The sequence below is a fragment of the Aythya ferina genome, assembly GCF_964211825.1.
Source record: "Aythya ferina genome assembly, chromosome: 12".
Lineage (NCBI taxonomy): Eukaryota > Metazoa > Chordata > Aves > Anseriformes > Anatidae > Aythya > Aythya ferina.
Window position 1 is genome coordinate 4,849,978 of NC_140308.1, and position 18,533 is coordinate 4,868,510.

General features: G+C 42.5%; 1 protein-coding gene across 2 annotated transcripts in view; it reads right to left on the reverse strand.

The window, feature by feature from the left end:
* Nucleotides 1-5,271: 5,271 nt before the first annotated feature.
* The window catches only part of CMIP (c-Maf inducing protein), a 126,713-nt gene continuing 113,451 nt past the window's right edge, over nucleotides 5,272-18,533 (reverse strand). For both annotated transcript variants that reach the window (XM_084533898.1, XM_084533899.1), the window contains exons 13-21: nucleotides 18,125-18,173; nucleotides 16,542-16,649; nucleotides 14,662-14,778; nucleotides 13,164-13,304; nucleotides 12,162-12,209; nucleotides 11,237-11,383; nucleotides 9,749-9,854; nucleotides 8,551-8,621; nucleotides 5,272-6,253 (exon numbers count right to left, since the gene is read on the reverse strand). In XM_084533898.1, the coding sequence (XP_084390024.1) occupies nucleotides 6,200-6,253; nucleotides 8,551-8,621; nucleotides 9,749-9,854; nucleotides 11,237-11,383; nucleotides 12,162-12,209; nucleotides 13,164-13,304; nucleotides 14,662-14,778; nucleotides 16,542-16,649; nucleotides 18,125-18,173 (841 nt within the window). In that variant the 3' untranslated portion in view covers nucleotides 5,272-6,199. The remainder of the gene's footprint in view (nucleotides 6,254-8,550; nucleotides 8,622-9,748; nucleotides 9,855-11,236; nucleotides 11,384-12,161; nucleotides 12,210-13,163; nucleotides 13,305-14,661; nucleotides 14,779-16,541; nucleotides 16,650-18,124; nucleotides 18,174-18,533) is intronic.

Sequence of the window (18,533 nt, forward strand, 5' to 3'; positions counted from 1 at the left end):
GCCGCGGGAACCCCACCAGCCCCTGGTCCTACCACGCAGCATCTGGGGGTGCTGGAGACCCTGCCACCAGGGCAGGGACAGTGGTGGGATGGTCCCCACATGGGGACAAGGCCAGCAGGTGCTGATGCTTTTACCAGACATCACACCAAGCCACCAGAGAGCTGGCAGATCTGCTCCATTACCACTACCCAGCAGACACTCAGCCTCCTGGTTTAAACATCAGAGGGTCTACACATCTCAAAATCCATAAGAAAGCAATTTTCCATAGTGCTGGCACTCATTGCCATTCAGGCACAGCTCTGCTGTGCTCTGCCCAGTTGTCATCACCTTGCACAGCTCTGGGTGTGTGGGCTTGGGATATTTGGCCAGCCCCAGCGCTGCCCGTCCCATCCAGTGGGGATGGAGAAAGCACTGCGTGGGAGATCAGAGAACCACATGAAATCCCAGTAAGTGGACTCATTTTGCAATGTTTCTTCTCTCTTGTGAGTAAACAACAATGAACTGGGACTTGCATCTTTCTAGCATTATGATGCTTAAACCCAAATTCAAAGCATTCCTGATAAATGTGTTCATACAGCCTCCAAGGTTCACAAAACAGTGCAACGCTGACTCTTAGTGCAGCAATATGTAACAAAACCTAGCTCCAAGGTCTCAAAGCACCTGGCAAATGAGTCAGTAACATTAGTTATCCTTAATGTCATCATAATTGGTAAAACATGAAAATAAAACTATCCCAAAGCCAAGGTTTTTGTATTTTAAATATGATATACTGCATACCAAAGATGCTAGCAACACTTCTATTAAAGTGAGAAAATCAACTCCTCATTCAAAGCAAACTTTTCCTTGCTGTCCCCCTTTCCCTAAGAACTTCACATAATTTAATGCAAAAACATTGGTTTTATAGTAAAAGCGTATGTAAGAATGGGAGATTTTGGGTGGGAGAGACTGTTAAGATTTTAACATTTATCTGCAGTCAACAATTCAACTTCAAATGTATGCTGTGTTACAATTAAAGGATTTATGCTTTGATATTATAGCCCAGCTGGAACAAGAATTAACAAGAAGCTGGTTACTATATCAACTGCTAGATCTGTGAAGCAAACTCATCAATTTAGGTGTTCAGACCAAGTCAATGCTAGTAGTGAAGTGAAAAGGAGCTATGAGCTATATTCTGGTATACAGACCTTTGTTTTATCTTTGCAAAGATTCGTAGAAAAAGGACATATATTTACATTGGCAGTGCTATATTGACGAGAGTTCTTTCATGACCACTGGGTCACGGTGAGATTTGTGTACATATATGTTTAAAATCTGATAGGGCCTATTTTATAAATACAAATATATTACACTATTTGTTCCACCTGGCAGGTGAAAAGCATGAAAGTGAGATCACCTGAAAAACAAAATCAGGTATGAAGCTAGCAGGAAAAACACCCACATTTTTAATATTACTGGCAAAAAGGATATTCCAAGATCTGTTTTTAATAAAAATGGCTCATCTCAAATATTTACTTATGATATTCCCCAGTCAATAGAAAAGAGAATGGAAAAAAAAATGGATGTTAACATCCACTTAAAACAAGTATTTTGAAGCTTGTACTATATTTAGTTGGCAAAAAGCATTAAAAATTCAAGAGAGCCATAGAGTTGACTGATCCTTTCTAATGGGTACATCTGGCTGGCTTCACAGAGGCTGGGAGAGGTCAGCTTTGCCTTTAGCGTGAGAACAGTAGTACCTCTATGGCCTTATTGCTTGGAGATGTATAGAAAGTTTCAAGGAGCTCTTTTCCAGACTAGAAGTCCTTGTGTACAACACACGGGTTTACTCATGCTCACGGCCATCAGGGAGCAGCAATCCCACAGACAAACAGGTTCAGCTCTGGCTGTTGCTTAGTAGACAGTGGCCACAGGCCGCGCTGGCCTCCACTTTGGTCTTTTAATCTCACCATTACCATTCCTTACCCTTATTATACCATTACTGCATTTAGGGATTCCTAGCAAAGAGTTCGGGCCCCACACAGATCTGCCAACAAGCGTTTTCCTGCCCGCTCCAACACCTTCACACTGTATTTCCAAGAGGACTTCTACCTCAACTTGAGGAGGCTTGATACACTTTGGGAGACATGTGGGGCAAAGAATAACAGAGAGACTTTTTGTGCCCAGTGCCCCCAGTGCAGGGTGAAGGCCTGCTCAAACCCTGGAGGCATGGCTGACCTGCTCTGGGGTCACACAGACACCCTCAGGAGACCGGGATGCCCACAGACCACAAGAATCAGCCCTGAGGGCACCTCAGATGCTCAACACCCACCCTGGGGCCACCATCTACCACATCTGCCCGTGAGGTCCCACAGCTAGCACGAGGCTGAGAGCCTCAGGCCCTCAGGGCATGGAGATGGCCTAGAATGGCCCTTTCGTAAAAGGACTGCACAAACGTGACACACCAAGCTCTTACCTGGTAAAAATAGATGCAGCAACTCTTCAAGTCACCAGCTGTCAGGCTGCCTGCGCTTTCCTCAAGCGAATCTGTGATGAATTATCAGGATTTTAGACCTCTGAGGAGTGATCTAGTACACACCCAGTTGGGAAACTGGAAGTAACCGGTGCTCTGTAAGATTCAGCTCTGCATTTGGTCTTCCAGAACTCCACACGTAGCTGTGAGCAGCAGGGGAAGCAACAGGAAGGTAGTACAACTGCAGGTTTTTAATGAGAACGTGAGAAAATTGCCACTGGAACAAGGTAGTGCTGCTGCTTTGTGCTCTTTGGACTTGCTTCAAAGCTACCACACTAGTTTGGGTTGAAAGCCAAACCCCTGCTATTCGCGGTCCCTGGAAAGACAAGCTGCCGTAACCTCCCAAATGAAATTGGGCAGCTTGTTAATGGCTCGTATTATCAACAAGCTACAGCAGAAAGGAAGGCAGAAAAGCATCATTATCCAGGAGGAACTGCCAGGGCACCCTACAAACCCAAATGTTCTGCTAGAAAAAAACTCAGAAAAACCTTTCTGAGTGCAAGCTCAGATATAGCATCTCTTATTACACCGCATCTAACCCTCCCATTTTGTAACCGATACGAGAACCCCTTTTCCAATGCAATCATTAGAAATTTCTAATGACGTCGCTCAGTAATTGATGCTGGCTGGATGCCAAAGGCACCTGGCTGGGCACAGAGATGCCTACTGCAAAGCGAGACAGACCACATGCATCACTTTAACAGCAGATCGATCATCTGCTAGCTAGCTGCAATTCTTTTTCTCAGAAAAAAACAGATGTAACACAACCCAACCTTTTTCTTTTTTTCTTTTTTTCTTTTTTTTTTTATTTTTTTAAGAGGGATCATTCCCCTGAGGAGCCTTTTCACAGAAATCCCAATTACTCTCCCCATTTAGGAGAGTGCTGTAGTTGATCCCCCAGAAGGGAGAGCCCTGGGGAGCAGCAGGTTATGGCTGGCAGCAGGAACCCATGTCCAACCATTGCCTGCTGCAAAACGCATTCGTCTCACCACAGCCAATGCTCTCCTCCTTTGGGCAAAGTCTCAGTTCTTCCTCCAGCATCACCGGGGTATTTCTGTTTATTCAGGATCCAGAAAAGCTTTTTAAGGTCCCTGAGGTGTCAGGACTGCTTGTCCTGCTGCGGAGGACAATCCACATGTGGCAGTAAGTACCCAAGGGGAAAAGCACTCAAACAGACCGACAGCCTCACCATGGTGTTGCATTATTTCAGAGGGAAAAGCTGAAGTCACAGCTCATGGTCTTTATTAAGGGCCATCCTTCGAGCATTTCTTACCTTGGCTGGGAACACACTCCAAAATGCCGGTGTTTCTCCATGTCCTAAGGTCTGTTTTGTGGAGTAGGACAGAAATATGGATAGATATAGGAGAATATGAACCAGGTAACATAGGCAATGAAAGTGGCTCTTGAAACCAGTTCCAGCAGCTCTTCTAAGTGGGGCCTGATTGGATTTTGTGCTGGCACCCAGCACACACACAGGAGCGCTTTATCACGGACAGAGAGCAAATCACAAGCGCAGCACCCCACTGGGACACTGCCCTGTGAAATGCCTCAACACACAGAAACCCCTCTGCAGCCTGGAAATGCCCCAACCTCTCCAGTACTGCCTACGTTACAATGAGCACATGTGGCTCCTGACGACACCATCCTTGGGCAAGCTGTTGTCCTCCAGCTCCAGCTCTCCCTCCTACAGCATCCCCAACTCACCAGGCTGGTGAAAGTTTCCTTCAAAGAAAGCACAAAGCACGCAGCTAAAAGATAGTCACTTACAGTTTATTTTTGCCTGAAATTATTTCACATCTCTTTGTACACAGCTACAGAACAGTAGTAGTAAACCATTGGTAAAAGCAACAGTGCTAAGGAAAATGTTGGCATAATTTTTCTTCCTTTTTATTTTTTTTTTCTTCTTTCTTCCCATACTGTATCTGCATACAGTTTGGGATTTGAAGGGGAAAAAAAAACCTGGCACACTACATGAGTTAAGACTCAATTTCCATTTCATTTATTTAAAAAAAGAAAAAAAAAAAAAAGAAAAAAAGAACATGATTTGGGTAGGGGTTGTCTACATAGCAACAAAGTTTAAAAACAAAAACAAAAACAAAGCTTGGCTTCCATTGAATAAGATTAAATATATATATATTTATATATAAAAAATTACATTGGCTGTATGTGAAACCTTGAGGTGCTGAAGAATAAAATAAAGGTGTTAAAACAGAGGAAAAACTTGTTTTTGTTTTTTTCTTTTTAAATAAGCAGCTCTGTACAATGAAGGCTCATTATGAAAAAAAAAAAGTCAACAGCATAGTTATAAAAGAAACCACAATTTTTAAAAAATCATCTTCTAAGCAATTGTGGAAGAAAATTTGAAAAAACGTAGCAGTCACATTTACAGACAGGTCAGAGCTATCAGATCAGCGACAAGGCTATGTTTGCAGCCTCCCCAGAGGAACATGCAGAACAATGCGTGCACAGAACAGGTAGGGGGAGGGAGGGAAGGGCGGAGAAGAGGAAAAAGCAAAAAAAAAAAAAAAAAAAAAAAAAAAAAAAAAAAAAAGGGCAAAAAAATAAAAAGCTTATGCACAAAATGGAGGGAGAGCTTTTTTTTTCACTTTTTGAAATATCGGACGTAAACAGAAAACAACAGAGGCAATTTGTAAAATCGACAGCTTTGTTATTACCCCTTGGCAAAATAAGTGACAAATTTTCCCTATCACCCATGGTTAAATCTGATGTGGTTTAAAAGACTTAAAGAAAGTTTTCCAGACTTCGGAAGGAAATCTCATTTTTATTAATCCCTGCAACCCCTCCCCCAACAACCATACCTATGATAGATATTTTCCTTCCTATTTAATAACATCTGAGGCATTTTGAAATCAAAAAGACAAGCGATGAATGTGGTGACAGAGAGGGAGTATAATACAGTCTGCATTACTAAAAGGCAATTCTTTGAGGACATTTCCTTTAAAAAAAATAATAATAACAACAAGACAGCAAACTAGTTTATACAGTACTATACGCAAAAAAGGGTAAAAGAATTAACAATTCATAAATAAAAGACAGGTCCCAGACCTGTTATTTGTGAACCATTTTCTTAAATAGGTGCATTATGTAAATCTTATGTACAACAAAATTACTTTGCATAACAACTGAGAGGACACAGGGTGAGGGGGGGTGAAAATCAGATCGCTTTTGGTTTTCTTCTCTTGAGATTTTTGTAAGTTTGATTTTCTGGAGCAAAACTGGTCAAAGAGGAGTTCGGACTGTGCCAGCCAAGGAAACCCAGGTAAATAATGACAAATGAATATATTTTTTTCTCCACACGGCATAAAACACAAAGGCAAAGAAAATCCACAAAGGTGTTTTTTTTCCTCTTTATATTCCTCTTGCTGCTACAAAGTCCTCTTTTTTCCTCTTTTATCTTTTTTTTTTTTAATTCTCTCCTTTTCAATTTAAATTATGTTGATTCCGAAATCACAAAGCTGCAAGAATTCGGCCAGGTCCAGGCCTTCCCTGTCCCCTGACACACACAATTCCTCCACCTCATACCACGACTCCTACCACCAAGTCCCAGCACTCACTGCTCTACAGGTATTAGCCAAAAGTTATTTTTTTCCGGTTTGTTTTTCTTTGTTTGTTTTAAAAATCTTTTCCTTCCTGTCAGAAGCAAAAGAGAGAGTTGGAGGCAGGGAGAGTTCACCACGCTTCGGTGTAGCGAACATCCACTTCTTTCAGGTTGGGCAGTTTAGCCTGCATGGGGAGGGAGAAAAAAGAATTAATTACATGCTTTCAGGACATAGGCTCTGTTACAACTGACAAAAACCATGATAAGATCCCAGTCTTTATTTTTTCTACAAATGCTTATCAAAAGGTGTTTGTCAAGCTGCAGTCGTGACGGCAACGGACTCAAATTGCAGCAGCCTCCACACTATGGCATTGCCTGATTTCTCCCTCCATTTATTAAACAAGTTTAGAGAGTGCTAGCAACTTCTGGTGCCTTTGTGGTCTCAGTTCCACAAACTCCAACACATTTGGACTCATTGTTTCCAAATTAGCCCACACGAAACAGGTGGCAATCAAATTTTTGCTCTCTTCCTACTTGTCGGTCCCGTTTTCATGCTCTCTGACCATAATCATACAGCTAATTCTCCAAACCCAAACATATTTAATTAGGCTAGGGCATAATTGAGAAGTTGAAAGTTTCTAGGAGTCGTTATTACCTCACTCCTTGATTTATGTGCACGCATATTTTGATAAGAGCTAGTCATAATCCTACAGACACTGCCAGCAAATAATTTTTCAGTTAGGCAATAATGACTTCAGTAGTGGGTGTTTATTTATTGTCTGGTTCAGCCCGCCTGGTACATATGTGGGTGTCTGTGTGTGTGCAAGCGTGTTTAGTGGGGCGGGAGCAGGAGTGAGGAGGAAATGGCATCACTGCCTTGTGCCCCGAATGCTGCTGCAGACCGAGGGGAGAAGAAGGGGAGATTTGTATCAAAAACAAATTCTTTGAAGGCTGAGCTGTTCTCAACAGACTTATAACCACGCGCCCCAGGGTGAGAAACTACTCCCCTCCCTTTGAACGTGCACGCTGCTCTAAAAAATGGCCACTACGATTCATCTCGATGAAAGAGGTGAGAAGGGAAAATGTGACGCGTGCCCTTCTCAGCTTTTTTAATCCTGTGCAATCAACACAACTTTGCTCATCGCCAGTTCTGCTGTCTGCCCTGGCAAGTCACTGTCTTGTGTTACTGCTGAGGACTGTTCATGCAACACCGGAGCAGAGGGAACCGGTTTGGAAAATGTGAGCTTCAGCCTCAAGTTAGTGGCAAAAGGGCTCGGAAGCAGGCGTAGGACTGGAGGATCCTTTCAATACACTCGATTTCAGAGCCCTGGGCCAAATGCAGCATTGACCTTGATTGTCTGCGAATGCTTGGGGCCTGATACAAGCTCCATTGTGTGAACCCATCTGCAAGCCAGCTGTTAATTCCAAGGACGACTTCTTTGCATATACAATTGTGACACAAGTTTTGAAAACTTGATCTTGAAAAATCTCTGCTAGCAGCATTGCAACTGAGTCCCTGGGGGAGCCCTGGCTCCACAGCCAGAACTGAAGATATACATTTGCAGTGAATTTTGAAAGCAGAGCAGTTTCAGAACTTGCCACGAGTTTGAAACTCAACCCAAGGTTGTGACCTTTTTGAGTAAACCTGGCACAATCTAAGGTTTCAACACACGACAACATAATGTGGAGTTTCATCTTGAGCACTTAGGTTTACAAGGTAAGACTCTGGGGGGAGATGTGACTCACACAACACCAGAGTGAAGAAAAAGTCCATGTGAAGTTGCACAAGCCAACACATCTCAGTCAGTCTTTGTCTGAAACCACCTGGGGCCATTCCCCTCCCACAGCTCCGTTCTCATTCTTTACCATTTTGCTGAAGTGGCTGTAAATTCACAGTACAAATGGTAACACCAGGCATCTTACATATCAAGCTCAAGGGAACTGGGCATTTGTGCAGGTGTTTCTGTTTAAAGCACAGTTCTAGTCCAAGAGGTGTCAAGATAAACTTGCACCTTTCCCAACGCCCTTAATTCTTCCTTGGCGTCATGAACCAAAGCTCTGTAATGCTGTTCATCCACATTACTTCTGGTCCTGCTAACGGTACAAGACATGGCTTTGGAGGCATGCTCTCCCTGTTTGTGCATCCTCATGGGTAGCAACCACTGTGCTCCTGTTCATGAAACCTTCACTGCTGATAGCTCCATCAAAAAAAGGACCTGACTTCATTTCTGATTCCACCTCATGCTCATCCACTCAATAGACTAAACACTTCCTGAGTCCATCAGAGCCAACAACCTCAGAAAGATGCATCAGCCATTATCCTCCCAAAATAATCCACACCTCTTCAGGTGACTGTCACGTTACTCACACTGCAGGGCCAGTGCTCTCTGCACTGGGCACTACCACTGTGCATTTGCTAAATCTGCAAACCCTCTTGGGCCAGCTAGTTTTCTCATCTTTAGCAGGTGTAACTCAGAAATACCTTGAGATCTTCGTAGGTATCTGCTGAAAGTTTGGTGCTGTTCATATTTAAACTACACAGGCTCTTCATGGCTAAAAGAGAAAACACACATACACACATATTTAGGATCATGCTGCGTTTTCTTGAAATATCAGGCTTATAGTAGGCTAAAGCATAAACAAGACATGACTATGTGCTGCAGTCTCAGGAAAAAGCTGAATAGTGTAAAATATAGAGCTACAAATGCATAAACAGCTGTTTGGGCCCTCATCCAGGAAAAAGTCCCTATTTAGGAAGGGCCATTAAGCATATGCTTAAGTCCACTGACTTCAAAGGAGTTCAGGCAACTTCTCATAATCAGTTTCCTGCACATTATTCTGAGCAATGCTTGTTCTCAGTGCTTTGCTTGTTGTATGCAGGGGGCATGCTGAACCAGCAGCCCTTCTCCCCCTGACCTATTTCCATTTTGGGCTCCAGCACTTAGCAGAATAGTTTCCTAAGAGGAGCTGTAACTACTGGCCTGTCTGGCATGTCTGTGTAAGATCAAGCCTGTTAAAGGAGCCCTTTAAACCCAACAGGCGAGGTTTATAATACACTGTTGGACGTAGGAAGAGGCTCATTGTGGCACATCACGCAGCGCTCAGTGCAGAGGGGAATCCTGAATGCTGCTTACATGGCCCTGCACTGCCTTGCCCTACTTAGCTCTGATATGAAACCAAACGAGAACGGCCAGAGTTTAGCATCCTCAAAAAGAAGGAGCAAGACATGTCAGAAAATATGGAACCTGCTGCACACAGCTGCTTATCTCACTAAAAAGCTGCTGTGTGGCTCTGCAATCTTCCTCTCCGTCACCACAAGCGCAGGCTCCTGCACAGAGCAGGGAGCGTGAAAAAGGCTGGGAAGTCCCAGGGTGATGGGTCACGATGTGAGATTGAGACAAACGACACCGGTACAGTTAGAGGCAAGAGGGAGAGTACGGTCTGGGACAGAACATAATTTAAAAAAATTAAAAGAATGCTTGAAGCATTAAGGCAGGCTCAGGTGGCAGCCAAACTCGAGCCAGACTCGAGCAGGCAAGGAGGAGGATGGTTTAAATCTCAGCACGACTATGGCCTGTCCTACGTCACTGTGGTAGCCAAGAACGAAATCTGCTGTGTGAACCATGTGAATTCCTCCAAACCCACACCGTTACCCTCCATAGCATGAGTTGGTCACTTACAGCTAAGCGCCAGCAGCCCGGCGTCCGTGACGGGCGTCTCGCACAGGTTGAGCACTTGCAGCATCGTGAGGTGTTCCGACAGAAGCCGCAGCCCCGCATCCCCGAACTGTGGGGGCAAGCAAAGCTGCCTTCACAAAAGTGCACCAACTGCACTGTGCAAACAGCGCACGTTTAGGACAGGGCTTGCAGGTTGTAAATAATTTTGTGGGTTTGAGTACAGGTCTCCTTACTCACTACCCAGCGCTTATCCACAGGCCACTGGTTAATGAGAACAGCGCCTTTGATGTCTGCACTGCATATGAGGGCTCCCACCCAGGCTATACAAGATGGCTATGGCAGTCTCAGCCAGCTCCCAACCACATCACAAAAAGCACACAATGCAAGTGGTATTAATTAGCTATTTTGGTCGCAAGAACAATGTACTATTGATTGGTAATTGTTCTATTGACCCACTTCATTTCTGCTGTTTCTAAATTCTGGATTAATGGAAACCAGGATATCACAAAATAAAATGGAATCTAAACTTTTTTTTTTTTTTTTTTTTTAATAATACAAAAAGCAGTCTCTTTGTCTAGTGAAAATAAATTGATTTTGATCAAAAAGCATCAGAGTTTTCAGATCCAGAAGTTATACTGCTAGGACAAATCCACAGGAGATAGAATCTGCTTGCTAGTTTCCAGACTATCTACTTCTTATTCCCCAAACAAAAAGAGGAAAAATTCTGGGATACAAAAATAGTTGGAAGAAAAACAAGACAAGATATTTACATGACATTTTAGTGAAAAAAGTACTGCTTCTTGTGGTTGTGCTGGGAACTATCATATTTTTAGTGAGCACTACGAATAGGTGCTAACAGAAAATAGAGAAAAAACTCTTCAGTGGAGAACCTCAGAGACCAAAACCAGCAGGCAAATGTGGAAGAAAAAATTTACTTTAAAAGCTCTTTCAATTAACTGCTGAATGATTTATTCAGTTTAGTTGGCCTCGTTTTGCTTACAAAATAACCGCATTCTCATTATAGTTTCCTTATACGTATTCATTATTTTAGTTTATTTTGATGCTGTTTTTAAAGAAATTCTGGTTGATGAGCACTCAAAGCAATTCACTACCTACATACACTGCATAGACTGCATGTTTTGCTTGACCAGTTAAGCTGCACAGTGTCTTTTTCTTTGTCCTAAAGGGGTGAAAGCATAAGCTCTTCTCAGATGAACAGTGGCACATGTACTGTAAAGTACACAGCATCAACAATGCCTAACTGGAACTTCCAACCCAAGCTAAATGCCATCCTTCTTAAATTAAAAATTAAAAAAGAAAATCAGTTCCCAAGATGAACGAGACCATAGAAAGGCCCTGTAAAAATAGCATGCCGACAAGCTCATTCTATGCAAGCCTTTTCACACATTCTTCTCATGCTGACGTAACATGAAATTTCAGAATTAGTCAGCATGGGTTCCTGCTCTGAGTTTCAGTCTGCAAAGCACTTACCTGAGTTGACCACAGGTTCAGCTGCTTGAGTGAAGGCAGTTTAATGAGGTGCTCGGCACAAGCACTTGTTACATTGGTAAAGGCCAGGCTGAGATTTTCCAAATTTCCAAAAGATCCCGAGCTTAGCAAGCGGGCCAGGTCTGCATCCTGCAAGCAAACACCAGATTGATAAGCAAGATTATCAACTCCTCAGGCTGCAATCATCTGCAGTGGTGTCATTGATACTGCTAACCAGCAAGGGTTGCACAATTCTACCACTTGTTTACAGTAACAGAGAACCACACAGAGAAGTTTCTGTTTGTTGGCAAGCAGCTGAGCTCTTGTGGCAGCATTGCTTCACACACCCTGGGAAAAACGCATCCAGACAGTAGAACATGAATTTTCTTTCCTTTTGTATCCTTAAGAGACACCAAGGCTTCAGTTTCAAAGCTCATGGTGAAGATGGGCCGTTTAACTTAATGCAGATTTCACAGCAAATTCTAGATCCAAACGGTGCTCGGACCTGTTACCCATTTCAGTGAAGTTACTCTGGGTTTTCACTGCTCTTATCTGCAACAGTGATGAGTTTCTTTCAGACATCAGTGTGTAAGATCTAGAATTGCAAATTGTGAAGTCTGCTTTTTTAATGCAAAATCTGGTCCCCGAATCTATGTTTAGATTCAACTGTGCATTCCAAATCTGTGCACCAGTATAGATCTGACAGCCTGCTGCTTGCACTGGGTTTGGAAACTGGCGTGCAGACCCAAGAGCAGAAATGTGCCCTTGCTTGTGTAAACTCCAGTCATGTTGACAGAGTGGAAGGGCTCCCCTCTTGACCTATCAAAACCACTGTGCTACGTGGTAAACATTTATCAAGTGTTTAAAGACTTAAAGTGTTCAATATGGAAAGACAAAGCTTGTTTTTCTATTAATGAGATTAACTTACTGTGGACTTGGATGGCAGTGTTAACCTTGTGGGACCACCTTTTCTTTGCTGTAAGAGAGAAGATATTTTAGTCAAAGAGGTTGCCATTCTACATTTCAGACCAACTGAAGTACAGGGAGCTTTTCACCAGAACAAACCCTGCTCCAATTTCAAAGCTCCCAGCAAGACCTTCCACCTCTTCCCTGCTTTTTCTGCATTGACTGGTTTATTTTCTGAGCGTGCTAGATGCAGGCCTGTTGCTACCCAGGGGACTGCCACTAACCACAGCTAGCAGTCTCCGTGCCATGGGTCAGCATTTTGTCTGACTCGGCCAGCCTTTATTCCCTTACTTTCACTTTAAAGGAAGCAGCCTTAAAATGCTGGGCTCCGAGAGCAAAGGGGGATGTGACCGTGCAGCTGATAAAATCATTTGCTTGACTTTAAAAAGGCATATTCTTTTCAGGCTGGGAGCAAGAGGATTGTAGAAGAGAAATGCAAATGTGGAAAGGAGAAGAGGAAGACTGTAGGTATGTCTGCAGAGGTGAAAAAGTGCTAATGAGAGCAGATTTATCTTCAAGCTGTAGACCCTGTCTTTAAAATCAGGAAAAATTCATTTTCTCATGGGCTCTGCAATCCAGACCTAAAGAACACTTCGGTGAAATGTGTATGTCTAAGCATTAAGAAATGCTGGCCAGCCCCAGAACTATTTGCTACTCATATGTCAAAAGGTGGCAGAATTTGACAAGCTGACTTACAAGATTTTAAGGCAGCAAGATTTCACCTTTATTCTTCCATGCAGATTCTAAGCAGGTTATTGAATATCACTCAGAAACATAGTATGGGATTAGACACATCAGTGAATATCATGCAGCATATACATTCACAGCAAGATCCTTTAAATACTGCTCCCATCCTGTTGTTAGCCAGGAATTTCACACCCTGCTTGTCTTTCTTTTGTACCTCCATTTCTGGAGAGTACAGACCACAATGTGCTATGGCAATACTGCATGCAGGGTGACATACCAGCTCTTTTAACTCCCTCTGCCTGTCACACAGCTGTTCATACATTCTCTTTCCCACGTCTGTGCTTTCCAGGGTAGAGATGATCTGGAGCTGCGTGTCATTATTATCGATGATGTTGTATTCCAGCATCAAACACAAAATCTAGCAACAGAATGAAAGAAGAATGGTCACTGCAGTGCTTAAATTATTTTTTTTTCCACAAATATCCTAATTATCATGGGCATGCTACTTTAAATTACCAGGTAAGTTTTTAGAGCATGCATTATACAGGCTAGATTAGAGGATCTTAGCAACATTTACTGACTTCTCAACACAAGAAACACATTTTTTATTGGTAAAGAATGAACTCCAATCTCTGAAAGTCACCCTATCTATCCTGTCTTCCATTAGCGCTCATTCCTTCTGACTGAGAGGTGCAATTACTTTGCATCAGTCCTGGAAGATGGCTTCATGCCACAGCCCTCATCAGAGCAGGTACAATTGATCCAGTATTTCCCAGGTACCGGCAGGACTGCAGAGTGGCAGACTCGGGGTATTATGCATGAACAGCAGAGCTGTGCAGCCAGCCAAGTGCTGGATTTTCTGTCCCTAAGTGCTGGGCTTTCTGTGCAAGCAGAACTCAAGTGAGGTGCACCCGGTCTATGAGGCAGATGGGGAAAGAATGAGGGGAAGGATGCTGGGAGCTGGCTGCTGCAGCCAGGACACCCTCCAGCTCATGGGGAACACATCTGACTCGCCCCAGGAGCAAGGCAGACTCTGGGAGACAACTCCAGTGGGACACAACCTGCCCCCTCCATGCTGCCTTTCATTTTCAGCTCCATATCATATCAATGAAATTATGGAGGGAATAAAAACTTTGCATTTTCATTTTATTTTATAATGAAAAAATCAAGTAACATTATACTGCAAAAATTGCAACTCCTTCCACCTATTTAATCACCCTCTGTTTCTCTTTAAAATGTAAGACGGCATTTATCAAGAAACCTCTCTGAAGAAACCCAGAAAAATAATATTTGCTATTAATGCAAGAAAAATAACCTATCCTAAGCACTAAAAAAATGCATTTTAATACAAGCAAATATTTTTTATAAATGTACTTTCACAGCACTGCTGATTTTGCAAGTGGCAAGGCAAGCATTAAGCATTGAGTCATGGAAAGGTCTCACTGCCTTGCACCCTGACCCCTCGGTACAGCCTGTACATTCATTGCCATTTATTTCCCACCACAGTCTCTCCAACTGAATTACAGCAAACAATCTCTCGGTCCAAAAATTCTTGCAGCCACCTCTCATGTAATTCACACTCTCGTCTGCAGAGCAACAATATTTCATTCCACTTAATCAAGGGGAACACAACTACCCGCTACTGGTGTTTGATATGACGCAGACCTGAACTCAGCTTCTCTGGTTCCACTAGATCTAATTCTGGGAAAGGCAGTGTGAAACTGAATCTGAGCGCTGCTCGTAAACCTGTATGACTATGTATGCTTAGGGCTTACCTCTACCATCGTCTGGTTACCCCTCAGAGCCAGCAGCATGCAAGGTCCTAATTTATTTTCAGCCAGTGAAAGCAGGAACTTCTTTGTTTTATAGCAGGATCCCATTAAAATATGAACCTATTTGAGAAACAAAGAGCTAAAATTAGGGACGTGAGCCTAAGAAAAACATGCATTTAGAAGAGACAACATTATGCAGTCAAACAAATTTAAGTATTTGCAACAAACCTAAAGAAAATGAGGGCTTTGTTACTATTATGGCCGCAGTCTCTTGGTAGCTTTGTTGCTGATTGGAAGTGACTTTTTGAACAAGGCCAAAAAGCACATCTTTCCTTTCACTTTGCCCTGAAAGGGGCAACATCTTTCCTTTCAGGGCAATTCTCCTAAAACTCCCTTGAGTCCTCTAGCTGTCAAGTGTCCTGCAGACACTCTCCCAGCTCCAGAAAGCACTGGATGGTATCACACAGTGACACCTATGGCACGAATGCACTTGTACAAATCAAATACGAGTCTCTTGTCACAAAAAAGGTTGGCAATACCCTTTCCCATTTAAATGCCCCAGATATAACTGCAGAGAATTTCGGGTTCCTATCCGAAAATCTTATTTTATGGCCCAGGCTGATCCACCGGCTTGCTGGCAGAGCACTATGTGACAATTTGTAGTTTTTAGTCACCTAAGCAGTAAGAGGTCCACCATGCAGACTCTAAACCAGTATCACCCTACAATACGCTTGTAAATATGTTCCCTGGTCCACAGTATTGCATGGGTTATGCTCAATAGTGCTGAAAATATCATACCCATTCTATGACGGGGTCAATTCTATAGAGATCATGTGCTACCACGCAATTCTTTTTCCTTGTGGCTTTGCTGCCAGCAAGGCCTTTAGAATACAAAATCTTTGTTTCTTAAGTATCCACCTGCTCAGATGACCTTTAAAAAGGTGAGCTTCAAGCCAAATGAGATTTTATTTCATACAGTTATCATTATTAAGCTTTTTCGGAGGTTTTCTTGAGAGATGGAAAATACTGATGCTAAGATTAGTGTAAGACCCCTCTTGGAACAAGATGTTTTTCAAACATTATGGTTAGCCATTAGCAGCTCTTTAAGTATTTATGGACTTCCCTGCAAAGGGCACAAGAGTACTGCATATTCATGTATGTTAGCATTGCACTTTTTCATACACCTCATCTCCTGATGCTCATAAACATCATGGACCACAAAAGCTCTTGTGAGAAAGTATTTCGTTTTGTAGACATTTTCTTTCCAAATACAAGAAGACACAGAAGCGGTGAAGACACACGAACCCTTTTGTGAACAGTCTTTGTCCATTCTATTTCACAGATATTGGATCAATCTCAATTTAAGTTAAGAGTACAGACATGCATGTTCTACAGGTCCCAAAATGTTCAGCCTACAGGAGACGCTTGAAGCATACATCCCCATGAAAGCCACTTCACTGTATGCCAACAGCCAACATCAACATGTTTTTCCCCTAGCCAAGAGAAGGAAGTAGACATTCCCATTTTATTTGATACATGGAGAATTAAGACACAGTGAGACCTATGTGACTTGATCCAGGTGGTATAGGAAAACAGTGCCAGCATCAGGGGTTCAAATCTGTTATTTTCTTTCTTGTCCTTCTACGAGTTAAAAGCCAAAGTTCAAAAAAGGAAAGTTAACCAAATTCTGACTGCAAGCAATGGGTTTGGCACCATAAAGATTTAGGTTTCCCAGTGAATACTTGTGGCTTACAGAACCATGAATTAGGTATTTTTTTGGGAAAAAAACAAAAACAAAAACATGTAAAGCTTCTTATCTCCAGCTATGCATTACCTACTTACTGAAGAGAAGTTACTAAACTCACATTATTGCAGACACGTACCATACTGGCAAACAGCTCTCCGTCATCATCACATGCCACTCCTCCAGGGCTGTAGAGCTGGAACCAGCCGTCTTTGCCAGCCCGCACACTCAGCAAACATGAGTGGACCTGCCAAAAGAGAAGACATTGGGAAGGTTACAGTTTCTGCCAATAACCACCAATGTCTCCCACACTGGACGAACAGAGGTAACTGCAAAACTGGGGATGTTGGAAGTTTCATGGTTAATACCCCAATTGACACATCAGCAAGTCTTTACTCACAAAATCTGTTTTTTGTGTTATAAAGGAGGAGGGAAATTATATCAGTGCTAACTGCATGTCATTTTTCATTCCCTGTACAGAAATCAAACACAAAATGGCTCTAATCTAGAACAGTTCTTTTCACTTGAGAAAAAAAAAAAAAAAAAAAAAAAAAAGAAAAGAAAAAACAGCAAAAGAAGAAGAAAAAAAAACAACTCAAATTTCAGAGCTTCTGCTGTTTTCCCCCCGTCCTCTCAGCATGTGTCTATACTTCCGACATGATCTGAATACGAAATGCAGAGGCTGATGGCTTGCTCATTCCAATCACGAAAAACTCTTATTAGTCTTGCTGTAACAAGACTTGACCAGAGTCTGGGTGAAAGAAGCCAACACAGAAAATGCAACAGGGACACATAAGGTAGAAGATGCACAGAAGAACTGGCATCACCGTAGAGATAACTATATCTAGTCCTACATCTTAACAGAGGAGTCACCATTAAGCTTTTTTTTTCTCTTTTTTTTTTTCCTCACTGAATAGACACAGACATTCTGATTTAATTTTTGAGGAGGTCAGAGGGGAGGTAAAGTCCATGCCCCCTTACTTGGGGACTTAATGATAGTGACAGATGAAATCCTGGTGCCATTCTGAAAAATAAAGCCTTTCTTATTCAGCAAGGGTGACTACTGCTCACAAAGGCTGAAACAATGAAAACCATGAGCTCCGGGCAATGATGACAACACAGGCTCCTCACCGACAGTTCGGGGGAGCTTTCTCCTCTTTATGCTGGCACAAAAATATGAATGTGGATGAGAGGTCCCCTCTGAGTCAGCCAGAGCTGATTATGTTAAACACATTACATGTGCAGCTATGAAGCAGTCAGCCACCGTGAGGCTATGCTACAGCTATGTACTCGTTCCAGTAACGTACCTCCTACCCCCTTTCTCCTGCTAATTTATGAGAATTATGGTCATTTGCACAAAATGTAACTGAAACACAGTTAAATAAACCCTGCTTTTTTGTAAGCTGCATGGATCCATGGATTTTGCTTCCCTTCTTTTCATATGGAAGACAAAAAGCTAGGAGAGAATCAAGAAACTGGGGAAATCTTGCTGGTTGCAGTTTACTGAAGAATAAGGACATCAACTGAGCTCAGACAAGGTCACAACACATAAGGGAAGGAACCATTGATACTAAAACAGTATATCCTGAGTGGCTACTAACCCCTCTGAGACTCAAGAGCAGCAAAACTACACTGTGTTTTGAAACAAACTGCTTAAGGAAGGATCAAGCATACTCGCAATCCCTCCAATTAATGCTCTGTGAAAATGGGCACTGAACTCACTTCTTGTCTCGGGTCTTCTGCAAATCTCTGAATCACATATTTCAGCTCCCTAAAACAAAAAAAGAAAAGAAAAAAAAGAAATGTAAAAGGACAAGAAAAAGCAGCTGCTGGTTGCAGTATTCACACAAGTGTCACAGTTCTCTTGGATTACACTTTAAAAGATGCACACTAAAGAGAAACAAGTTGAACTGCTTCCACAGGAAGGAAATAGGAGGTCTAAAAGTGATTACCAAGGACACAGTCTATTCAAAACAGACTAGAAAAGCTTTCAGAGATGTGCAGTGACAAACTGGTTTGTAAATTCTATCAGCATCTAGTGCCTTTGGTCCTTGGGCTCCTGCTGTCGCAGTAAATTACAAAGAAAACTACATCTTTATATTGTTAACAGAACATGCTCACAGCCCCACAC